At 45.2% G+C, this 25,527-nt stretch overlaps 2 protein-coding genes across 4 annotated transcripts in view; one reads left to right on the forward strand and one right to left on the reverse strand.

The window, feature by feature from the left end:
* The first annotated feature begins 759 nt into the window (after positions 1 to 759).
* Positions 760 to 25,346, forward strand: IPPK (inositol-pentakisphosphate 2-kinase). The gene is made up of 13 exons (XM_048958018.1): positions 760 to 933; positions 11,434 to 11,481; positions 13,499 to 13,594; positions 14,160 to 14,226; positions 14,768 to 14,889; positions 15,284 to 15,373; positions 15,977 to 16,035; positions 16,378 to 16,450; positions 17,497 to 17,776; positions 18,382 to 18,532; positions 20,370 to 20,472; positions 20,963 to 21,042; positions 22,046 to 25,346. Exons 1-13 carry the CDS (start codon positions 853 to 855, stop codon positions 22,269 to 22,271), a joined length of 1,476 nt encoding a protein of 491 aa, XP_048813975.1. The 5' UTR covers positions 760 to 852; the 3' UTR covers positions 22,272 to 25,346.
* The window catches only part of LOC125698994 (centromere protein P), a 119,986-nt gene continuing 118,481 nt past the window's right edge, over positions 24,023 to 25,527 (reverse strand). For all 3 annotated transcript variants that reach the window (XM_048958025.1, XM_048958027.1, XM_048958026.1), the window contains exon 9: positions 24,023 to 25,493. In XM_048958025.1, the coding sequence (XP_048813982.1) occupies positions 25,372 to 25,493 (122 nt within the window). In that variant the 3' untranslated portion in view covers positions 24,023 to 25,371. The remainder of the gene's footprint in view (positions 25,494 to 25,527) is intronic.

Raw genomic sequence — 25,527 nt, forward strand, 5'->3', positions numbered from 1 at the left:
ACGATCATTACGGTTGGCAAAGGCCTCTAAGATCATCAAGTCCCATCGCCCACCCCCAAACCTGCCCTCAGTGCCACATCCCCACAGTTCTGAGATGCCTCCATGGACGCTGACTCCCCCAGCTCCCCGGGCAGCTGTGCCAGTGCCCGACCGCTCTTTGGGATGAATCTCTCCCAGCTCCACCTGGAACATCTCCTGCTGCACCCGGGCCTCCAGCTCTGCTCCCAGCACCGCCAATGGCCGCAGTGCTGCTGCACCTCCTGCCCACGCGGGGTGTCTTTATTCGGTCAGTCCTACAAGCATTCACGCTGCTGTCCTGAGCTAGTTCACATGGTATGGCGCTTTCGCTGATGTCCTGCACAGTGACATTTCTCCGTGATGCTTTTGGACGAGTTGGAACAACACTGCGTGATTGTTTTTTACTTTTTGCTTTCTATTTCCATTAGTTGCCGCGCAGTGATTATCAAACCCACGAGGCGATGAGCACATCCAAACGTTCTTCTGACGTCACGTTTGTTAAGGGGGTCAGCGGCCCACACGGCTCTCCTCCCGCTCGAGGAATGGGAGGAGGCGGGGAGCGCCCCACTCAAAGATGGCGGCGGGGGGCGCTGCCCGGCACAAAGATGGGGGGCCGCTGCCCGGCACAAAGATGGCGGCGGGGGACGCTGCCCGGCTCGAAGATGGCGGCGGGCGGCGCGAATGCGGCGGGCTCGGCCCAAGCTCGGCCCCCGGCGCAGGGCGGGACTTCCTGGGGCGGAGCGGCGGCGCGGGGCCGCGATGGTGGCGGCGTGAGCTCGGCGGGCCGGCGACAGGCACCGTCCCCGCAGGGCGCGGCGGGGACCCGGGCCGGGCATGGAAGCGGAGAAGATGGACGAGAACGAGTGGAAGTACCACGGGGAAGGCAACCAGAGCCTCGTCGTCTCCCACTGCCAGGTGAGGCGGGTAACGGCCGGCGCCGAGGGGGCGCCCCTCCCCCCGCCGGGCCCCGCGTGAGGGGGCGTCGCCTCGGGCCGTGGGGGGGGGGGGGGGGTGGAGAGCCGCTCCGCCGCGGCGTCCGCCGCCGCTCCGTGAGAGCAAAGCCGGCGTTGAGCCGAACCGCGGCTTCCCCGCCTTTGTAGAGCGGCGGCGTTCGGTACACGGCAGGAGCGGCCGCGGGCTCCTCGCAGGTGTCCGGATCTGCTGTGCGCCGGGAGCGCAAGCCAGGTGTGAGCCGTGCTGCGCTGCGGGAAAGTGCTGGAAGCTCGTGGCCTTCTGGGCTCCGAACGGCGCTGCCGCGGCCCTGCTCCCCTCCAGCCGCACGTGAAATGTCATTAGACGCTCACGTTTCCCGCGAGAACGTCGTGCTTGATTTTGTTTCCTGCCTAAATTTGGGCTTCGCTAAAAGCAGCTAAAAAATACAGGCGGCGAACAATAAGAGTCGGCCGGCCGTGCAGCGCGGTGGGAAGCCGGCACTTCTCCTTTCGGCCGCAGCCTGGAACTTGGGGACGCGCGAGGAAGACAGCTGTGAGTGTTGGTGCCCGGCTCTGACCCAGCAGAGCTCGGCTCTCAGCCTCGCGTCTGCTGGCGGTGAGCTGCTGTCAAACCGCAGCACTGAGGTAGCCTTTGGACACGGGTCGCTGCTTCGTGCCTCTCGCAAACAGGACGTGCTTGCATCAAGGGCTTGTCGGCTGGCGTCATCAAGGGAGTGATTTTGTTTTACTCCTCTTGCCCCGTTCAGTTCGTGACTTTTGTCTTAAAGGCAAGTGGGAGGGGCAGGGATTGGGTTGTGCAGAGGAGATGAGGCTGGGAGGTGAGATGGAGAGCAGGGTGGAAGTGTTTGTGTGCTTGTTGGTTCCGTGTTCTCCCTACTCAAGCACAGTTGTATTCTGGAATGTGGGAAAGAAAGAAAGCGGTCCATGCCTGTCTGCGTCTGGACCTCTGAGTTCTTCTGGAACACCAACAGAAGCAAACTAAAACATCCCTTGTCCTTGTGGAGAAAAGGGCTCGAGCTTCTTTGCCCTTTGTGAATCCAGGGAGCTTTGCTTCAGCTTTGGCACTGTGCTGCCCCACTGCTGGAGGTGCTCAGGTAATCAGGTGCTCAGGGCGGGTTGGATGGGGCCCTGGCAGCCTGAGCTGGTGCCTGATTTAGTGGGTGACAACCTTGCCTGCAGCAGTGGAGCTGGGACTGGGTAATCTATCTGGTCCCTCCCAGCCCAACCACTGTGTGATTCTGTGAGCTCCTGCCTTCTGGACCATTCTTGGAAGCCCCCAGTGTTCCAGGTGGGGGAGAAGGCAGCCTGGATACATGCTGTCATTGCAGGTTGCATGGAGTGCAGGTGAAGGCTAAGAATGAGGCGTGCTTCAGTTCATGGTGCTCTGCTGTCTTTAAGCCTTTCTTTGTTTCTGTGGCTCTTCCCATCCCCTGCATCTTTAAGACATGAATGTAACGCACTGTTAATCCAAAGTTATTGCAGTGCCAAAATTAAAAACTTGATCATGGAAGAGTCCCATGGCCAACAAACAGCTCTGCCAGCAAGGAGCTGATAAGCCCAAGATTCAAGCAACCAATGAATGGCTTCTTGCAGTGCCTTCGGATGGTGAGTTATAGATGAAGCCTGTCAGCCCCACTGGTGTTCTATGGAACATTGAAAATGCTGCGAACTGTTGTGTGTTGGTTTTTTTTTTTTTTTGGTAAAGTAGTTCTGATGAATGTGAAATCATATATTAAGTATACAGTGTAACAGAGCACAGTTCTCTGGTAATAAAGCTTTTCCTCTTGGTTTTTAATACAGCTGTGATTAACTTAATCCAAACTGAAAATGAGTCGTGGTCAGAAAGCTCTTGTGTTGTGTTTGTAGCCTGATGAAAAGTTTCTGTTAGAAAGTGGACCATTCTTCTACATCATCCATTTCAGTGGGAAACAGCTGGCAGCTCTGCTGGTTTCTGAAGTCAGTGCTTGATGTATCAAGCGCAGAGTTGAGATGGATCTCCCTGCAGTACACAGAAACTCAAAGTTTATTCATTTAGTATCTGCGTGATTGTCGTCCACGCGTTGCAGTGTTGAGTATTTGATTGAATCACAGTGCCCTCCTCAAATAACTTAACTTGCCACACTTGCCCATACAGGGGATCCTCTGCTGACTTCTTGTAGCCGCTGTCTCAGGGATGTGTGAAGTGCTGTGGTACAAATCCAGCTTGACAAAACCAAACTGACCAAACAAAAAGGCACTGTTGCATGCAGCCAGGCAGTTAGAGAGGATGCTCCTTGTTGTCTGTGCTCTATGGCAGTGTTGGTTCCTCTGCATCAAACCTGGCCTCTGGGTTTAAAGAGGCGGCCACATGCTGTTCCTTACCTCCCCGTTCTACTCTTGAGCAGTGGAGAGGGACCTGAGGAGCTGCCACAGAGGTTATCGTCCTGTGAGCTGCTTGTTGGCTCTTTCTGAGGTGGAGATATCTGGTGTTTCAGAAGTGAGCTGGAAATGCTCTTTGCAGTTCTGCATCACAATCAGTTGTTTGCCCTCACAGGAACACTAACTCTTCATTTCGTAAAGACTTCAGGAAGTTGTTGTTTCTAGAGTAGCATAAGCAACTCTATAAATAATGGCTTCCTTTGAACACTGAAACTGCTTGGAAGCCCCTTTGTGAGGTAAAGCACTGTGGAACATCACAGGAACTCCTGCGCCTCACTGCGGATGATTTTATGGCAATCTAACGCTTCCTTTTAAAATACACTTGGGCATTAAGTTTGTAGTTCAGGGTGACTACGTGGAGGTGCTACAAGAGAAGGATTTTTCCCAGTGTGTTTTTGATTCAGTAAGATAGTCTGGAGGATCCTGGGTGTGTGTGGGCAAAAGGTTGTGTATCTTCAGGTGCTTTGGTCATTAGTGCCCATCTCCTGGTCCTGGAGTGCTGGCAGCTCTAGCAGACAGCTCTGGGCTTTGATAAGGGTTTGTTAGTAAGCACGTAAGCTATCTGCACAGCATATCTGAGCTTATGAAATAGACAGGGGAGATGGCAGATGGAGAAGGCAAATGAAGCAGGGCTGAGGAGGCTGAGGAAGGGAGTCAGTTCAGATAACCAAACCTGCAGAAGGTTCCTGTAGTTGGTGTTTGTCAGAGCTGAATGATATCCGGCTCTTCTTTCAGATCTTTAAATTATGTTTTTCTATTTAGAGCCTTCAAGGTGTATGGCTGAGGATGAAGTATCGATATTGCACTGCTGTCAGTGCTTCTGTCACAGCTCTCCTTCCCACCCCCTGCGTGGCTTCACAGCTGTCCTGCGCTTAGGTGCCTGTCTTTGGTGTCCATCGCAGTGCAGCTACCTCTGCTAGCAGCTGCATTACAATGCCTGCACAGTATGTGCAGGAAGACCCTGCACGTGGGAGATTGATTTGGTTTTGCTCCCCATAAGGTAAGATTCAGTCTGTGTCTGAGGCAGTGCTTTGCATCAGAGCTGTGTAGCTCTTCCTAGAGCTGCTTCTTGGGTACGAAGTGGTTTTCCTGATTTGTCGTCGTTTGGTTGGTTTGGTTTGTGTTAAAGTATAATCAGAAGTCCTTTACTGGAATATTTTGTTGTAATCAACTTACTTGGAGACGGCCATTAACAAAAGTGTGTATTTAGACACAGAGGTGTTGGGCTGAAAGAGTGAAAACTCCAGGCAGAATCAGCAGCTAGCTGCAGCTCTCCTATTTGCTCCTCTGGCAGAGAGAAGAGATGCTGATCGTTAATGGCCATCTCATTGAGTGAATCACCAAAGCTATGTAATATAACGTAGGGAGGAGCTTTGCATCTGGCTCTGTCAGATTTTCTGAGGAAAGCAGAACTTTCATGTCAGTGAGTTGGAACAAGATTCCAGTGTGAAATTCCAGCAATAAAACTGGTTGACTAAACGTGATATCCTGCTTTGATTTTAATTTCCTACTTGTAATTACTTTTATCTCATGTATTTGTTGAAAGCGAGTAGAGGAGCTCCTGCTGGAGTCTGCTGAAGCAAGCAGCTCTGTGAAAGCCAGCAGGAGAGCCACGGATGTGATCAAGGTGTGGCGCCAGTGGAGAAGAAAGGAAGAGATGGGAGCTGTGCTGTAAACAGCAATTAAGTTTTCGGGAATAGGAGGCAGTGACTAGCTGAACTGGAATTCAGGATCCAGTGCGGAACTGTAGCCTCTGTGAAACCATACATTTCCTTGTGTTAACTTTGGTTAGCTAATGTTTAAATAGACATCAGTAATCACTGCAGAAAAGGCAGATGTTTTTGTACTTGTGTTTGATTCCTTGGCTACATAGGTGTGCAGCTGTGGCTGAAATAGTGTAGGTGATTGGACCAGCTCTACTGGAGTGCAGCCTACAGAGTGCATGAATCCAAAGTTGGAAGCGCTTCCAATTCTGGGGATTACCTGCAAAGCTTTATTTTTTTAATCCTAAAGCAGCCACCTGAGTCAGTGTCTGTACAGAATTTTGATGTCGTGTTCCAGTTTTTCTTTGACTTCCTCAGGTTTCTGTGCTGATGGGATGCTCTGAGCACAGTGCAGGTCAGTGGTAGTTTTCCTGAAGCAAAAGGGAAGGTGACGCCAGGTAGGAGAATGAAGAGATGAGGAAGAACATGATGTCTGCAAAGTCTGCAGCCTTCTCTTACAGTGTGAGCACATCAGGTTCTGTAGGTGCAGGTGTGAAAACGTAACATGTTTGTGGAGTGAGATGGGGGACAGAAGCAGTGGCAGACTCAGGTGTGCTGCTGTACAGCAGTGTGGCAGTGACAGCTGTGCTGTGGCAGCAGCAGCCCCACTCATCACTGTATCTCAGATGGTGTTTTTCAGAGGTACCTTCAGACTTTGCTAGGAATAAAGAGTGGTGGAGCGGGGTTGTCCTCTAATGCCATTCTTTGGAAGATCAGCCTTTGGTTTGTGTGTGCAGTGGCAGTGCATTTCATCAGACTGCTCTTTGTCTTTTCTGTGCTTTGAGTGGGCAGCAGCTGTAGGCAGGACACGCAGTGACTGCTTGCTGTGGGGGTGACGGAGGTGCCCTGACCGGTGGGTAGGAACCACCAGTAACCACCTGTGGTGTTTTCTGCCTCAGCTCTGTCCTCCCCTCCAGCCTGTCCGTGTGATGTTTCCTTTGTGCCAGCGTATGATTCTGGAGATGCTCAGTAACCACATTCACACCTTGTGGGTCCGCTCAGGAAGGAGCTGAGACGCTGTGTGTGATTGAAGGGTTGCTCAAGGCTTGTTTAGACTTCTTGTAGCTGAGTTACGGAGGTGTCGGGGTGTTTGGAATTAACTTGGTTCAACTCTGCGTTTCATCACTACTTCATTTTAATCTGAGTGTTTTGACTTTCTGTTTCTTCTCCCTGCAATTGTTGTCCTGAAGCACCTCATCTCCCCAGCACACCAGAAGCGGGCTGGGCAGCTGCCTGCAGCCATCTGCACTGGGACCTGTTGGTGGTACATGGAGGAGATGCTGAGGAGCTTGAGGAAGGAAGCTCAGTGTGCGTATTCACATTGCTGCTTGTGGAACTCACCCGTTTTCACAGAGGACTGAGATATTTGATACACTGTCAAATGCTGGGGGAAGCTTTCTGTTTGTTTGGGGCAGTCAGGTGTCAGGGATGTTAGTGCCTTAGAGAGCAGCTGGGCTCCTGGAGAGCTCATGCTACTTGCTCCCAGTGTGAGTTTCCAGTGGGCAGATCACTTGATAGCACTTCAGGTGATGAGGTGCTGTAGCTGAAGGGCAAACGTTTCCCTCTCCCTCATGGCTAGCACCAATCCACAGAATTCTTGAGGAATTGGTGATTTGGTGCATCTCTGTAGTGGGAATGTGGATCGTAACCAAAAGGAAAGGAAGGAATATTGAGTACCTGAAGCCTGGTGCAACTTGTGAGGTCTGTGCTGCAGGCAGCACGTATTGCGGCCGGTTTGCTTCCAAATAATGGCTTAAAATACTGAGTGGTCAACCAAGTGCTATGCCAGAGATTCTGTATTGATATACAGCAATCATGGGGTTGTTCTTAAAGAGCTCCTGTGCCAAATAGAACAGTATTGTTCGGTTTTTAAATGCTTAAATGCTTCCTTGCGCTTTGCGTAAGCAATTGCTAAACTTCCTCCATGCTGGCAGGAAACGGAGCTTTCCTCACTTTGTTCTGTGTGAGCTTATCCACATTCTTACGCAGAACGAAACTGGGTTGGGAAACGTAACGTTTTGTACAATATTACCACGTGTTCTGCATTCCAGAGCTGGGAATTGCCCAGTGTTGAGTTGGCGTTCATCTCCCATGGCTCCCATTGCCCAGCATGTTGGCACCTTGGGTGAGGAGCCCTTGATGGCGTCGTCTGTGGAGCAGCACAAAGGCGGGCACTGATGGGAGCCCAGGCAGCACAGAGACATGATTGTACCGAGTTCTGTTAGTTCTCAGAGGGAGAAACTGCCTCCGTGCAGCTCTGTGTTCTGACACCTCTGTCCATCCACAGCGGGTCTCTGAACAACCAATGTTTTCTGTGCCTCAAACTAGAGTTAGAAGCCTAGGGGTTGTGGGATGCAGACTTGGAATAGAAGATATCAGGATGATGTATTTTGTTGGTGAATACTGCTTGCTGCTCAAATGTTCTGCAGAAGCAGCTTAATGTGAGCAAAACAGGTCTGCAGTTCATATTTAATGCCATTGAAAGTGTCGTTAATTAGTATTTGGATATCAGTAATTTCAAATGGGGCTTGAATGGTGATTCTGTGTAACTTAACCCCAGGCCCTGTGCTGCAGTGCAGGTAAATGCACTTGTAGTGATGGCTGTTCCCTTTGCAAACCTGCTGTGACTGAGTTGTGTTGGGTAAATGGGGGGAGCTGTGCTGGGTGGCTCTTGGGGCGCAGGAAAAGATTCTGAATTGAAGAGCCAGTTGTTCCTGTATTGAGACATGCAGTGACCTTCTCAGGAGCAACTTTGTGTCTTCATCTCCTTAAGGAGTGGAGGGCAGCCGTGCGCGAAATTGATTGCAGCAAGTGATGTAGTATTAATTATAGGAAAAGGTCTGTTTCCAGTCTTTGAGCTCAGCTTCCCTGCGTGTTTTACAACTGGAAGCTCATTGTTTTAAAGCTGTCTGTACAAAAAACAAGTGTTCTGTTGTGTGCCTTTTTGAAATAAAGGTGCTGAGCACGGACTGTAGCAGGGAGGTCGGTACTCAGTGATGTGCAGTGCTGGTGGGCTCCAGGGGCACAGCGAGGGAGGCTGGCCGGCCTGGCACTTCCAGAGGCTTCACTGTCTATCAGAAGATCTTGCCTACGTGAACACAAGCTGGTGATCAATGAGATAAGACTCTTCTCCAGATATCAACATTCTGCCTCTGCACAAAAGCACTCAGTGTGTGCTGTTCGGAGCAACGGTGGCAACAAAAGAACAAATGCTGTGAATCTGCTTGTTTGGAAAGACAGGAGCTGAAGGGACGTTTCCCAGGCGCTGAGTTTGGACAGGCTAACTTCACATTCCCATACAGAACCTTGTTAGAACACCACATGAGCTGAGCTGGGCAAGCAGAAGGAAAGTAATACACATCTTTTTTTTTTTTTGGCTTTATGTGTATTTTCCTGTTTCTTGCACTGGCACCAGCTCTGCCTCAGATCTTGTTCATAATGTGGAGATTGAAAGTTGAATCCACCTCCTTGGAGTGAAGCATCTTTTCAGAAGCGTGCAGTGTGGGGACGGCAGGTTTGTCACAGAGGTGCACAACTTGTGGGAGCTCCCTGAGCCGGCCTGAGCAGGAATCTTACCAGAGTGGACTTCAGAGAGATTTGTGAGAAACTCTAGTTTCTCAGTATCAGTCTGTAAAGAGAGAAATGTGTTTATCCTGGTTTTGTAAGCAGCTGCCTAATCCAAAGTACCTAGGTTCACACCAGTCGTTCTTTGTTATTTTGGCTTGCCCAGCAGGGGTTGTGCAGTGTTTGGATTTCTGGAAGTAGCATTAAGATAGTGGCTGTAGTCACTCGTTTGCAGAAGAAGCAGAAACCCATCTTCTTCTGGGATCCATTAAGACTTGTGTGTATCTGTGAATCCAAGAATTTCTTCAGGCCCATTTTGCAGCCCCTCCTATAGGGTACTGCGTGTTTATTGGCAAGCACGCTTTCAGGTGTGATGTGGAACAAACAAGTGTTGTCTGGCAGGGTGCTGAAGCACTATTTGCCTTTAAGCTCTTAGTCCTAGAGCTGGGTTCTCACACCACTGTGGCCCATTACGGTGCTCTTGTACAGCGTGGCCTCGGGGCTGCCTCTGCAGGCACAGCTTTCTGTGTCCATGCTGCTACTGCTTGTCCTGAGTTTTCTGTCATGACTGGACACGTTTTTTTGTTGCAGTCAGGTTAAGCAGTGTTGAGGGCTTACAGGAGTGCATAAAGGGAATGAAATGCATGGAGCCGTAGGGTCTGGCTGATCTGACCCTCAGAGTGCTAAGAAGTAGTGACAAGCTCCTAAGAAATCTGTTCTCTTCTGCGTTTGGCCATTCATTTGCATGCAGAAAAGCACGTTGGCTTTGATGTTCAGTGTGTAAATATAAATCTAAAGCATTGAAGATAACAGACAAAAAGCCTCATGGCAACAGCCGCCCACGGTGTTTCCAAGAATCGGCCGACTCCATCAGTCATGCAATATAATAAGAGGTGCAGAGTGGTGCTTTCAGTGGTGACAGTTCTCACCCAGCTGTTGGTGTCTCCTGGGCTACCCTCAGCACTGCCCTGCTGTGTGGGTGACCTTGCTGTAAGGGGCATGCACAAAGGATGGGTTTAGAGGGCAGTTTCTGAAAATCTACCCAACAAGAAGATGATTAGTATTTTGAGATCTGGATCTGCTACTCAGGTGGCTGACAGCCTTACTAAAGGGCAGTGCAGGATGAAGTCGATGGCAGCTGGTTAAATTTGATCTGTGTTTTATTGGAACTCTGCACTGCTTCCTTTGACGTCTGCACCCAGCCTTCAGAAAAGCAACGTGTTCTTTTGCCATAAGCGATGCCCCAGTGTGCATCTTCACAAAAGATTTCTTAAGGAACAGGTGCTGTGCTGTTACAGAAGCTGAGATTTCCCTGAGCGGTGGCTGGAGGAAGTTCCTTGGTTGGGAACTGATGAATAAAGCAGTGCCTACCGCACCCTTGAAATACTCCAGGATCAAGTGACTGAATTGATTAAGAAGTGATGATCAGATCTCCCTATTACTGATCCACTTGTTCATTAATATTTAAAGCAGGAGACCAAACCGGGCAGTCCTGTCAAGCCATTGTGCACCGAGTGCTTGGTGCTGCTGAGCTGAGCTGCCAGTGTGGGCCAGAAGGGCAGAAAGCCATGCAGCAGCCCTGTGGGCACAGCAGCAGGTCCAGCTGATGGGCAGGGGTCTCAGTCATCGTCTCTGTTGGTGTGACAGCAGTTGAGCTGTTTGGATCTTGCAGCACGAGGTCAATCAGAATGCAGAATACCTTCACCTGAGAGTGTTTTCCAACCTGGTCATTTGCTGGGGAAGAAGCATAGATCCCAGGAACCCAAAGTGTAATTTGGACTTTTAGTCTGCATTGCTGTTGCTGGGTGATTTGTGTGTTACTACACCACCCCTGTTGGTGTGTGGAGAGGTGCAAACGGAGCACTGAAATTCAGATAACAGCTGTCACTCTTTACCTACGGTGGTGCCCAACTGGTTTTATCCATGTCTTGCTTGAACAGGCATCAGTGCATCCCTGCAAGGAAATACTGGTGGGTCAGATGGTGACACAGCCTCACCTGAGGGGCAGCTCTGTGTGACCCAGCCTGGGAGGGTCTCTGCCTCCTTGAGACTATGTCAGAATTTGCTTTTCAGACAGTAAGTGGCAGTAGTTATTTAGTATAAATTTACCAAGACTTTGCTGAAAGAAAGATACTTCAGGTGACTTGTTTAGTGGAATAGTCTTAAGGAAAAAGGCACTTAGTACACCTCTAAATATTTTCATCTGGACCCTTAAAAACAAAAGCTGAGGGAGTTGAAGTGGCATCTATTTGCTTTTTGGAAGTCTGGAAGTGGCAGTGGTGCTATCTCTCCGTAGAGCTGTGGAGTTGCCACCAGCTGCTTGGGATCCCCTCGACGTCAGCACAGCGTTACAAAAAGTCACCAGCAGGGCTTGTTTAAGTGAGCTGCACAGCGTGTGCCAAAGACAGCTGGAGTACTGATGATAATATGGAGCGGACAGAACAGACTGGGTGTCAGCTGGTGCCAGTGGGGCATGGAGTGGTGCCAGGGTAAGGCAGCGGGGAGAGGAGAAGGAAGATCTGGGAACAGAAGGCCGTGCTCTTGATTTTCAAGCTGAGTGAAGTAACCAGTTAAAATACCTATTTATTTTGCTTTTCTTTGTATTTTTTTTTTTGTAATTCCTTAAATGAACCATTGTGCTGTTGAGATGAAATTTACTTTGAGATTGTGGCGTGCTTAAGTACTAACAAATCTTATTGTGTCTCATCTCTCCTCAGCGCTGTGTGGTGCTGCGGTTTCTGAAGTCCCCCCCCAACCAGAACAAGGTAAGATTTAAGGAGTGCTGGTGATAAAAGTCTGCAGGTAAGCTGAAAAAAACCTGTCGGAGGAGAAATAGGAAACCCACAGAAGAACTGTGACTGATGGGAGCAAGAATAAGGGGTGCTTTGAAATGTGCCTGTGCCTCGGGAGCTTTGGCAGAAGGGGGAAATCTGAGATGATGTGATGTAACCAAGGGGATGTGAGTGCTGTACCACAGCCTTTGTGTGGGGCGGACTGGAAGGCTGCAGTACACGGAGAAGAGGTTGGGATTTCTGTGAGGGGGGTTGTGGTGGTGGAGGAAGCATTAGTGTTGTATATCAACGTATGTGAGCGCAGTGATGCTGAGGGAAAGCAGGTTGCAGTGGTGTTAGGTGGGACGGAAGAGGAGCAGCACAGGGCTGGATGGTGGTACAGGGCTGCTGCTGCCTGCAGGGATGGCAGCTGAAAAGCCTCTGTACTCTGGACAAGGGTAGGAAATAGTGAAAGAAAGGACTTCCCTGTCTTATCTGCTGCAAACAGATTGTGGTGGGAAGCAGCTGGCCGCTTCCTGGGGCTGTGGCTCTTCTGCTTGAGAAGGAACTGAAAAGACTTAGCTTAGCTTTGCTTTAAAAGGAATAAAAGCCAATTGGGAGACAAAGGTGGTGGGTAGGAATGAAGTGTCAGCACTGCACTCCCAGGGAAGAAAAGGAAAGCAGAGGAGGCAGGGGGTTCAACTGCTGCCATTTGCTTCTCTGTGAGAGACAGAATGGCTTCAGCTCTGTGCTCTGTCCCTCCAGGAGAAGTATAAAAAGTGATGTGGCTGTATTGAGAGTGAGGGGTTGTTTTAGGGGGAAAAAATAAAAGGAAGCAAGCAAAGTCAGTGTATAGGGAGAGTTTTGTGGGCTTTTGCATTAAATCAGAAAGATAAATGCGGAGTTTTCAGTTTAAGGGGACAAAGAGAGGCTCTTGAAAGCAGAGGAGACATGAATGCAGTGATACAAGCTATCTGCTTTCTGCTATTCTTTCACATGAAAGTGGCTGAAGGAAGCTGCTTCTAGTAGTGAGATGTAAATGTATCTGCCCTGCAAAAACCACGGGAAGCAAGGTATTTCCTAGTAAGAGATGTACTGAAGTGCAGATGTGCATCTCACTCTTCTGCTTCCCTCCTCTGGGAGAAGTCTGTAAAAAAGTGCACAGAGTGCTTTGCCTTTATATTGCTTGTTTGTGGGTCAGCACTGAGGGACTCCAGTGGTGTAAACACAAGTTGTGATGTTAATTTCACACTTAGCTGCTTTAACAAAAAGTCCTGATAACAAATAATGTAACTGCGGGTTACATTTCTTCCTATCAGAACTCGTGGAACGAAAATAATAATAAAATGAATGGAAATAATTAACAAAAAAAGGTGGTTGGTGGTGCTGTGCGTGCCAGCAAAGCAGGTGGGAGCAGCCTATGAGCACCAGTGAGCTTCCCCTTACTGCAGGAGGTGCTTTTTCAGCTTGGAAAATGAATCCTGCTAAAGGGAGCATGTTAAACTTGGAATGCAGTCTCAGTAGACCTGTGTTTCAGTAATGAAATAATGTTTCTTACTGGTGCAGTTTATGTACATTTGTTAGGTCGTGCTTCCTGGTGGCAAAAAGAAAGCTGCCTGTTGTAATGGTATTATGGAATAGAAGCTCCAGGTGCAGTGTTCTGTAGCATGCAGACTCTCCTGCGTGTGAGTGTTGGTGTGAGGGCATCTGCTTTACACACAGCTCTTGGAGCTGCTGAAGAACAACGGAGCTTGAGCAATGCCCCTCTTCCACTTTTTTTTCCCATTATTTCTGTCCTTTTTTCCTCAGAAACTTAAGACAAAAAGTCATTTTTTCTGTTTCCATGATCTCCCCAGCATCTCAAACTGCTGTGAGGAAACGGCAGTCGTGTGTCCATTTCATTCCAGCACTCACTGGGCATTGCTTTGCTAGATGGACAGCGCGTGTATGTATGTACTGAGCAGTGGTGACCATCATTTCATAAGTTAATTAGTGCATTTCTTTCTTCCAGACTTCAGAGGAAATACTACACCATCTGCAAAACATTGTAGACTTTGGAAAACACGTTATGAAGCAGTTCTTTGGGGAGAATTACGTTCACCATGGGGTAAGTTTCTCCTTCTTTGAATAAATGGGTGCTGCATTGTAAACTTGGAAGTCCTAGGGAAGGCCAAATGCCATTTGAAAGCAACAGACAGGGTTTGCAGGTGCTCCTGAGCAAGCTGCACACACAAGAATGAAGAGCACCCTTCCCAGTGCTGATGAGCTGACAGGATCGTGCTCTGTGGCTTGATCTGTTTCAAGCTGCTAATGAGAAAAGTAATCATTTCTTTGCTCTATGTAAGGTGAGAGCTGACAGAGATTTTGAGACTGCTTTTGCAAAACAAGGGGGGAAATGTGGCTTGTGCAAATTGTGTAGGTTGCTGTGCAGTCAGCTCTTCCTTGCCATGCGCTGTTGTTCAGGGTGGGTTTTAGACTGTGTGTGAATTCAGGTACAGCTCTTCATGCAGGTTAATGGGAGGTGAGAAGCAGCTCCTTATATAGGTCAGTCTGGTGGTTGTGACACACTGACCTTTGGTATTCCATTCTAGGTCTCCCATTTAGGCTGTAATCTTTGTGTTGAAATCCATATGTTTACCTCTTTTTTTTTCCTTTTTTTTTTTTTTAATTAGGAAATTATTCAACTGCCTTTAGACTTCGTAAGACAGCTCTGTTTGAAGGTTCAGCCAGAGAGGCCAGGTAAGTGCTGCCGACAGCACTGAAAGGGGGTCTTTCAACCTATGGCACCTCCTGCCCTATTGGGAAGTGTAAAAAAGTATCATTCCTTAGGACACAAGGAAACTGCTTTCAGTCTTCAAACAGTGACAAATTGAGATCATTTTACTGCGTGCTGTTTTAGCAAGAAAACATGTTGTATCTTTGAATACAGTTATAAATATCTACCTGTTCTTGGCCAGTTGAATGCACTCCTTTGCTGTTTCAGGCCTTTCACCATTTTTTAGGGTGAGGTAGAAGCTGGCCATCCAAAGCAGGTCTTTAAGTACTTAAAAAGTACTTAATGCTTATAAAGTTTTGAGAAAACAGAAGATGTGTTGCTAGCAGGAAGGGCAGATTTAAGCAAGCACATGATCAACTAAATCCTGCTAAACTTTGTCCTGCCTTTCCACGTTTGTTTTTTCTTTCTTCCCCCAGCTGGTGAACAACTCAACTGCGGAGTGAAAATAAACAGCCACACATTTAATTTTCTTGTGTTGTCTTTCCTTGTTCCCCCTCTCTGCAGAGTCTCGCTGTGACAAAGACATGGACACACTTAGTGGTTATGCAATGTGCCTTCCTAATCTTACCAGGCTGCAGACCTATCGCTTTGTGGAACCCCGGCCAATCCTCTGCATAGAGATTAAGGTATCAAATAGGAGAAAATGCTTCTGTTTTCTTCCCCTCTGCATTCTTTAAGCTCATACTGACCCAAGCAGTTTCAGAGAAGTGCAGCAATGGGGTATGGCAGAGCTCAGGCCTGTAGGATGAGGTCCCTCCCAAATTCCTGACCTTTCAAAGCTTAGGAAATTCTTGGATATTAGAAGGTGTCTTTTGTGAGCAACAGCAGTTCTGTGTCCTTAATTCTTAAATGAGGACTTCAGGAATGGTGTACAGGGACGCAAACAAAGCTGTTAAGTATCAGATGTTGACTGATGGATTTTTTTTGTGTGTTCTTACGCTTGAAAGATTTGCATGCTGTGTGCCTTCTATAAAAATAAATACATTTGTATCTGTGATCTGTTTTTTGTTTTCCTTTTAGCCAAAGTGTGGCTTCATTCCTTTCTCCAGCCATGTTTCACAGGAGATAAAGCACAAGGTGTGTCGTTACTGTATGCATCAGCATCTCAAGGTAATTTCTTTTGGTTGTCATCCTGCTTTCCTTTGACTATACTGTTTTTCTTATTCACAGTTGCAGTCTTGTTATCATGCTGAAACTTGCATATTGTTGCTTAAGTTTCTGATATGACTAAAGATAGTGGGTGTATATGCATCTGAGTTGCTGGGTGTGAATGTGTTTAGTGAGAGATGGAAGAAGTTCTGTGGGAAGCTGGAAGCAAACAAACAGTCTCTGAGGACTATTAAAGCTGTTGATGAGGTAAACTCCTGTGTCAAATCTCCTTTTTAACACAACTCAGCAAATACATGCATGTAAATGGCGTGTCACACAAGGAACCTTTTTGACCAGTGCCCTTTGTATGCCTGAAGTGATGTAGCTGTGCCATATTGGAATGTAACGTGAACTTTCTTCCTGCTTTCCATTTGTGAATGCACTTGGTGTGATTTGAGCTCAACATGAAGATGAAGACCCCTAGCAGACATGAGTTGTAACTCTGTAGGGGTTTAGATGTCATGGCACCTCTGAATGCAGCACATTGGTGCCACACACCTGACATAAAATAACTGACAACAGTTACTCCCAAACATGACTGACAGTGGTGTTGGTTTTCAACAGGTAGCAAATGGCAAGTGGAAGCGACCAAGCAAATACTGCCCCGTGGATCTCTTCTCAGGGTAAGGACACGCGTGACTCCGTGGTGCTTTTGCCAGAACAGCCTGGTGTAGGTTTGTTTCTCAGATGGCTTTTACTGTCCCTGTAGTATTAAGGATAATTAATGCCTGCTTGCCTGACTCATACAGTGCATGTCTGAGGTGCTTTACACCTCTTCACGCTTCTTCCAGGAATCAGCGTTGCTTATTAATGAAGCAGTACCTTCTGCTACATAACATGAGACCTCAGAAGTGTTCATTTACTCAGATTAGAGGTTCTAATTTCCAGAAGTCACTTAATCTCTGTGGTGAATTTAGGATGAGTAAAGGTGGTGGCAAAACATTCTTGGATTCTTTCTTTCCCAGAAATAAACAAAGAATGCACTTTGCTTTGAAGAGCTTATTGCAGGAGGCACAGAACAACTTGAAAATATTTAAGGTAAACAGTCTGATTTGTCTGCTTGATTGGTTTTTCTTTGTAATGTTTAATTTTTTATGCCTTGGCTTTTAAACAAATTGATTTCAGCACTTGGACAGTCAAGACCCTGCTTCAAAGTGCCTAATAGGCACTGTCAGTGTTGGACTGTGAAGTGGAAGAAAATGGGAAAATTCTTAGTTAGATTTCAGGGCAGGTAAGTAATAATTTCTCAGAACTAATTAGTGAATGAATCAGCAAGAAGCAACTGATAGAGACTTTCAAATGATTTAAAACTGTACATTCTTCAAGAGGAAGAAAATGAAGAACTTTGCATGTTGCTACAAATATTTTTGGAATAATATAATAACATTACAACATGAAGACCAATGTGCAACACACCTCACTGAAAAAGTAAGAAGTCACTTTTTTCTATGTGGAAATAATGTAGTGGAAATAATATAAAGCAGAAACTGACGGATTATGCAGACTTTCAGATTAACTCTAAATACTTAAAATTATTTTCAGTTCATTCCAGTATTAAACCAATTATTTCAATTACTTAAACTTGGATTGTCCCAGTGGTTCCATCCAGGTACAGGTAACTGTCTTGCTTTTTCTGCCCCACGTTATTCTAGCCTTCCATTTCCCAGTGTGCCTTTCAAAGGAGTTTGTTTGATATGGCACTTTTTCACTGCTGACATTATTCAGAAAGGACAGGTGATGCCGGCCTTAGCACCCATTCAGTTAACTACAACAGGTAGGGACATTAGCTGCAGATCAGTTCTGTTGTTGGAATTACTTACAGTGGATTTGGTGCAGTAAAGCCGTGTGTGAGTTACATGTTGTGTTTTTTGATAGTCCTAATTCAAAAGTCGTTACCTGGATATCTATTAAACAAATTGGGTAAATTTGGAAGAGATTGGAATGTATTTGCATGCAGACTGTTAGATTAATTGACTCTTTTCTCACCATGTGTCCTTTTAAACTACTCAATGTGGTGTTTGGGATAACTGCGTACAAGTAACTGGATTTCATGAAGTGCCGACATCTATCTCGTTCTTTTGCAGAATGGGGAACTAATTTATGGCTGTAAGGACGACCAGGAGTGCTCCTCTGACTGGAATGAACTCGCTCGTCATTTAAAACCTTTCTTTTTTCCTTCCAATGGGTTGGTCAGTGGCCCACACTGCACAAGGACAATTGTTAAAGAACTGATCCAGGTGATAACTCTGACGCTACTAAGTAGCACTGATGCCTGCAGGGCAGGTGATATGAAGACAGTTCCTGTCTCCCAAGGAAGAAGCTACTGTGAAGCAAGTGCTTTTAATAAGGAGCTGGTAAGAAATGGTAAGAAAGAATTCCTTGAGCACTGTTATCACACAGGGATGTGGATCTTTGCTTCTCGTTTGCTCTTTACTGGTGTGAGAACTGAAACGGTAGAATTCTAGCAATTCAAACAACAACAGCAAACAACCAAGTTCTGAGCTGCACTGCTGTTAGGTCATTGTTTCTAGTATGACCTTGTAGGGAGCACTTCTACCACCTCCATCTATGCAGGGGGATGAGAAATAGTTCAGAAGGCAGTAGAGGATAAATTGAACACCAGCGTGAGCTGACAACAGTGACAGATAATTTGAAGTGACGGGGGCTACGCTGTGTGTAATGAAGTCTGGTTGCTTTTTGTTGATTAGCTACATAGCGTTTGGTTCTTACCTTCCCCTACCCTTTCTGACAGCCCCAGCCAGCTAGGCTATAGTTTGTTTTCTTTCCTACTCCACTCCTGGTAAAGAGGTGTGAATAGTGGAGGTGTTTGAAAATCAAAGTGTTTTTTTTTCCTTTGATTGATCTGAAGCATATTTGGATTTGCTTTGTGAACAAGCACTTGCCGTGGCAAAGTGAAGCAATACAAAGACATTCGTGGCTGCCTTTTTTGAAAACACCTTTTCTTCTAGGTAAACATAAATTGGAAAGCTCTGGCTTACCGAGGGGTTGCCTCCTTTATAAAACTCTTCAGGCTCAGATGCTTGACATGCTGGATATTGAAGGACTCTACCCTTTGTACAACAGAGTTGAACAGTACTTAGAGGAATTTCCTGAGGAGAGGTAAGACTTGATGCCATTTCAGTTCTGATCAAGTGGTTTTGCAGACAAGTCTGGTTCTGTGCAGACACAGCTATTTGTTAACTTACTGCTGTGTGCAACCTCCCTTAACAGCATTGTGTATTCTGAATTTCTAATTTGAAGTCTGAAATGATGGGATTTATTGCTTCAGGTTTTGATGTTAGTCAGTTTGACGTGAATTTTAAAGTACTAATTAAAGGAAGCTCACAGTAAAATATGAAAGAAAATACTGTTCCTCGGAGGGAAGATACAGTAACTGGATGGTAGCTTTCCCCTGCCTTCAGAAGCTGCAGAACAATGTCTGCAGTAATAATGATATTTTTACAGTCATTCTCAAGTCTATATTAGTCTACCTCCTACCAGCACTTCAAAACCCTTAATTTGATGTTCAGCTGCAGCCCAAACTGTCCTGCAGGTTCTCACAGAACAGATGAATGGATAACAGTTTATTATCTGTCCATCTGCTCTTGACCGGCCTGCCCCTTGTATGTAGGTTGCTCTGAAAGTAATGCCTCCCATCTGTTCCCCTGGAAGCTACAGCAAAGAGAATGAGTGCAGTGATGCTGTTGGACAGAACAGATTCTCAGTTACAAGATGCTCTTTCGGCATTACAGCGTTAGCTTTCATTTTTGTTAGCAGTGATCAACAGCCTGCATGCCCTGCTAGTATAAACAAGCACCTGTGGAGGTGGCCCTCTATTGCTGAAATACATCACCCACTGCCTCCCTCTGCTCACATCACTGCTTGGTCTCCACAACTGTTCAGCAAGTGTCAGAGAATTGTCAGTAGGTGCCTTTTTGACACGTGGAGGAATTCAATGACACACCTTTGCTTCTTAGGCGCTTCCATGTCAGATGCCATTCTGTCAGACTGCCCCTCTGCTGCCATCTGCTGCATGGCAGTACAACGTAAAGGAGTATTAATGAGAAGCTTCAACCTCTACTGCCATCCCACCAACAGAATCAAATAGGAGGCATTACTTTTGGAGCAGTTCAAGATGCTGCATTCATGCTGAAATAAAGCTTGTTAGTGGACATAATGGCTGTAAAAAGACTTAACTGGATGCTCCCTGCATTCTTGAGTAACTGCCTGTACTTCTGCCCGTGCTCACACGAGGGCACTCTGGCTTCACTTGCAAGACATGGCAGCTTGTGCTCCTTCAGCTCTTCTGGCCTCCTTTGTTGCAGCTGAAGCCTTATCTTCTGGAGGGCAATGAATTGGCCTCAAGTTCTGCTTAAATCATTCACTGTGTGGCTTACCTGGATATCTATACATTAGGCAAGTTACTTTAAAATGTATTTCATCTGTGTGGTGTTTTTATGCTGCAAACCCCATTTTTAGGGGTTCAGATTTTCAGGGGTTCTGCTATTTAACGTGGGAAGGAAGGTTGCCAAAGGAACCATCCCAGTGCTGGTGCCTCCAGTGCCTGCACCTGTTGTGAAGCTGGGGCAGAACAGGTCCTTATCAGAAAAGATCATACCCTGATATTAGCATGGCTTTCCGGGAGCTTCTGAGCAAGCAGTTTAGAACAAGCAGTTCTCAACTTTGGAACTTTCTGCTGAGAAATACTGTTCTTGTGACATACAGGTAGCAGCAGATTAAAAACAAAACAAAAAAACCCCTAGCACCACAACCTAAATGGATGCACATCTTAAGACAAGTGAGCGTGGTGGGGATGGCAGCAGCGTTAGCTGAGTGTTAACCTGTTCCATCCTTTGTGCTTTTCGTGGTGTGTTCCAATCTGAACATCGGGGCTGTTGATCTTACTGGCAGTAAATCATCTTGGCTGTTTGTAAATCTTCTTTCAACATTTATTTAGAAGTACATTACAGATAGATGGACCTTACAACGAAGCCTTTTATGAGAAGCTGCTAGATCTTTCAACAGAAGACGATGGGACGATAGCATTTGCATTAACAAAGGTACTTTTCCTGGTGTTGTTAGTCTGACAAGTGTCATAAACACCTAACTGAAATCAGGGCATAGAGTGCTAGCATCACTGTTGTCTTGTTACAGGAAAAGAGTAATTCTGCCAGTGTGCAAGGCTGTATGTTTATATAGCAGAAGTAGTTGAAACCAAACATTTTTTAGCATCTGTTGTTAGAGGGAGGTGTGGGGGGGAAGTAGAGCTAGCTATTTCCTTCCTAGGCTGAGGAGGCATTTATGTGACCAGGTACTTCTTTGGCCTTCAGTAACAGAACCTGTAGGAAATGAAGGTGATTCTTACACAGGTTGCTGTAATACCACCTACTTTTCTGCTAAACATCTGCTGTAGAGATCATTTCTAGCTCTTAAAACAACTTACTACAATACTGTGTACACTTATAAAGCCTTTTATAAGGAGCTGTATGCTTGATATCTAGACAAATACAAATCCTAATGGAGAATTGAAGGTATTTCTTTATTGTGTAGGTGCAACAGTACAGAATTGCAATGACTGCTAAAGACTGCTCCATCATGATTGCCCTTTCACCTTGTCTTCAAGATGAGTGGTAAGAACAACTCAAATCATTATGAATGGGAAGCACAGTTCAGTAGATTCATGTAACTTTAGCAGTTGAGTTTTTGGGGAGGGGTGCCTCCAATGTTTGGCTGTGGGCATATTAATAAGTTGGAATTCCAATTTAAGATAGGAGTAGAAGCAACCTGTGAAGAATTTTATGTTGATAAAATGGGTCAAGTTTTCATATTTACTCCCTTTTTGATTGTTCACAGTGTAGAACTCTAGCTAGAATTCTAGTTTTGACTAGTTAGAATTTTTCTGCCATGGTGTCCTTATAGGAAAAACTTCTTTTTCAAGATGAGTTGCCCAGAACTGCTTAATTAGAAAGCACAAGTCTGTGTTAAGCATATCAGTAAGGCAATAATTGAGAGGGAACATTTTGCATGGTAAGGCAAGGGGCTTTGCCACAGCATTGCCTTCTGTGATTGTGCCAGCACCAAGTTTGCTCTTACACAGGGCAGTTTGCTTTTGCAAAGCTTTAGAGAATATAGCCTCCTGCATTTGTGCTGCAGTTCCTGAATAAAACACTCAGCAGGGAGATGGCATGTGCAGTGGCTGCCTTATTAGTAAATTCTCTGTCCTTCAGTGTGTGTGGGCAGCAGTTCTGATTCTAAATTGTATTACCTTGAACTTAAGAGGGAGTTGCAGTAATTGCTCCTGCTTGTTAGTAAGGGTTCTGGTTTGTATGCAACATCACTTAGAGATGGATTATATTTACTAGCTATAAAGGCAGCAATTGTGAGTAATGTCTTAACTTGTGCTGTGTAGAAACCAAAAGGAAAATGTGTCTAAGAAGTACCAACAAATTTGCCTTAGAATTGTTAATCTGGAGCTGCAGTTTCTCAATGCCACGCTGAATGAAGTTTATTTGCCTTGGCTTTCATGGAATTCATAAAAGAAACGAGAGTCACTTTTGCAAGGGGACTTGAGATACATGACTGAAAAATACTGATTTCAGTGACTCAGATGTGCAATATGGTTTTGTTTTCCAGCTCTGAGCAAAGACCTGTGGTACTTGCATCCAAAACAAGATTCACCTTTTCTGTTTCTGTCCTGGACCTCGATCTTAAACCGTATGAAAGCATTCCTCATCAGTACAAACTGGATGGCAAGATAGTAAACTATTATTTGAAGAATGTACAGGCCAAAGATGACCCAGTTATGTCCAGTCTCTTCAAGGAGAATGAAGACTGCACGTTAGTTCTCCACAAAGTGTAACTTTTCTTAGAACACATTAGAAAGTGAGAGATCAATGGAATACAATTATGGTGATTTTTTTCTATTGTGTTCAGTGCATTTTTCAGCTGTGAATGTTTTTGCTTTAAGAAATGACTTCTAATTGGTATGCCTTTAAAAAGACATGGGGTAGCACTAGAACATGCATTGGCTGTGTAACCTTACTGAATGTACTTAACAGGACAGAACAGATAACGTGCCAAACCTTGCAACTAGAGGACAGATCAATTTAATACAAAAAGTCCACTTCCTTAGAATTGAGATAGCACAGAAGTAAAGGTTTCCTGAAATATTGCACTAACATTGAAAACCTAATTGCTAACAAGAGAATTGCCTTGAAGCTTGTGCTTTTAAGTCCCACTCCTACCTTCTAGAGGGGAAAGGAATGCTCTAACAAAACCTAATAGAAATCTTCAGCATTAAATCCACTGAAAATAGAACTGCCGTGGCTTTCAAGTGTTACTGATGTATGGGACTGACCACCTTACTGCAAACACTCGAGTAGTAATGCATGAGGCTCAGAAAACCCAACAGCCTCCAGAAATTTTGCAATCACTTTCTGTCTACCTAAAGCTTCTGAAACTAAGTGAAGAGGGTTAAAGGTAAGCATATCTGAATGTTGTGTGATAGCTGAACTCGTCTGACATACTTGTCTTTTATTTTCTATGTTATGTGCTGCTATTGAAGGTGAAGCCACAGCTCACTCTTTCCTAATGTAAACTGAGTGACAGAAATAACGTATTCTACATCTTCCATATTACTTTGGGTCTTTCAGATCATGTCAGATGTTGGCATTATCTCAGACATCCCACGTACTGCATAGCATGAGCAGCTGCTTTCAAGGCTCATTCTTTTAAGTGACAGAAAAGAGGTGACAGTCTCTGATTTTCTTTTCTGAAGCTTAGGAGGTCACTTTCTCATGCTGAGTACTACAGCTAAGTTTATATCACTACTTCAGCAGTTTACTGATGGCTTTACTTTGTAAACATGGGTACACACAGCTGGAAGCCTGTGTGATTTTTGCAGAAGTCCATTTGCAAAGAAGATCCCGATTCAGAGACTGAAGATAAACTCAAAATTGGGGCAGTGTGATAAAATCCACAGCCACTTTCCCCCCAGGAGTGGGGATTACAAACCCTAAAATGCAGAGAGGTGCTACTGAAGCTACAGTGAGCTGCTGTTATCTGTGATTAATGCCTGCTTACTGGTCATGTTTTTCAAGAATAACGTAGGCTAATATTTAAACATATTTACATTGAGATCTCAGTGTGATGTTTGAACTGTTTTGTTACCTGAAATTCAAAAAGCAGAATCAAACACTGCTGTAAAGTTGCCTCAACTCAAGAAGAAAGGGGAAATGCAAAATACCCCCACACCTATAGCAGTAGGGCACCATGTTGCAATCTCTTGTGTTCCACTTCCAGGTGACAGTCTGCCTTTGTGCAGAGGGGGCATGGGCTGTTCTCACTCCACTGCGATACCGAGTGTAAGGAGCTGGTAGTTAACAGCAGGAGTAACTGCTGCTTTTGTAAGAAAGCCAGGGAAAAAAGAGGTCTGTTTTTAAAAACAAGAGAATCTGCAACTGTTAGAGAAGTTGAGGAAGAATTATCCACAGCTGAAAAGGTTTTTATGCTGTAACTTCAAAAGACATTTCATATGCAAATAGAAGTGTACGTGTTGATAAAAGTTTCATTGCCATGCAAGAAGAAACTAAAGATGAAATAAAGATTGCACAAAACTAGCTAAGCCAGTAACATGTCAGTGGATAGAGTAGCAATGAATTTTGCCTGTCTACTGGGTTTCAAACTTGAAATTAGTCTGCCTTATATCTACCAAGATATTTCATTGAGCTGCTGTCCATCAAAATGTAATCTCTGGCATTGTTCTGCTGTAGATTCTGACACAAACTAGTTTCTCCCAATCTTCCAGAGCAGTAGGAGACTGTTGCAATATTAAAACTACTGTTGCTTTGAAATTAGTAGGTTTAATGATTGGTTTCCCCAGCTGTTTTGCTATTGCTGTATAATGCTTTGTCATAACTCAAGTGCAGAGCAGGCAGTTGTACTGCTTATGCATGCTTACAGCAGCTATGGACTTGAAAAGGAAGGCCTCCTAATATTATTTGGGAGTCCACATCGTTCTCATCTTTGGCCCTTGATTCCAGGAACAACTTACTCTGCCCAAAAATTAGGTGTCTTCACATTGTACACCTTGGTTTGAACAGCTCTGTTGAGTGACAGCTACAGCAGGGCAGGAACTCCTGAAAAATGCTGACAGCTCACAGATGAGGTAATGGTACATGGAGTAGAAGTGAAAGATGACAAAACGTCTGTCAAATGTTTGGTTTCTTCAGGGAGGAAGGTGTGAAACGTGGTGCTTTTATATTATATTATCTACTCAGATTCCCCCCAGAAGTGTGAGGATTACCTACCATTCACAGCAAGCAGTACTCTACTCACCCATGGGCTTTTACAAAAGCAGAACGGGCCTTTCTGCTTTAATTTAATGCCATCTCCACCCAACACCGCTACGGAAAAGAGTTAGTTCATACAGTGGCATTAAGCATAACATTTCTTCAAAATCTTCAAACTATTTGCCTCCTTCCAGCCTAATTTAATAAGAAAGCTACTCAACTCTTTGTTCTAGGAGTCTCTTGCTGTTCTCTAGTCATTTTAAAATCACTGTACTTTTACAGAGCTGTGAAATGGAACTTCCACTTTTTATGGACTTGATTTTGACAGTGCATGATCTTTTAACACTTTCCAGGCATCTAGAAAATGTTAAAAAGATAAACCACTCTGGTACATTAATGATTCAAAAAAGATAAGTTTATAATGAAATCACTCTGTACATGTAACTATTTTATTTGGCATTTTTGTATTTAAATGGCTGTATTTATTTTCATGTCATGACAATTTATATATAACGTGCCATAATTGTACAGATAGCATGTTTTATGAGTATGGTTTCTAAATGGAGAATAACTTAATGTTTATATTCAATAAAATTATAGACTGCGTAACACAATACCTTAATTAAAACTACTTTTGAAATTGCTACCTGTTGTACATGATGCTGGTATTCATTTTTCCAAGCTGAATGCTTGAATCAGATTCTCAATAGCAGTTTCAATCCCAAACAGAAGCAGCATGCTTCGGAAGCAGGTGGGTGCATTGTCAATAGCTGCTTTCTTCTGCTCACCAACTACAAGAAGAATGCAGAAAATTAACATTACTTT

The sequence above is a fragment of the Lagopus muta genome, chromosome 11 (genome assembly GCF_023343835.1).
Source record: "Lagopus muta isolate bLagMut1 chromosome 11, bLagMut1 primary, whole genome shotgun sequence".
NCBI lineage: Eukaryota > Metazoa > Chordata > Aves > Galliformes > Phasianidae > Lagopus > Lagopus muta.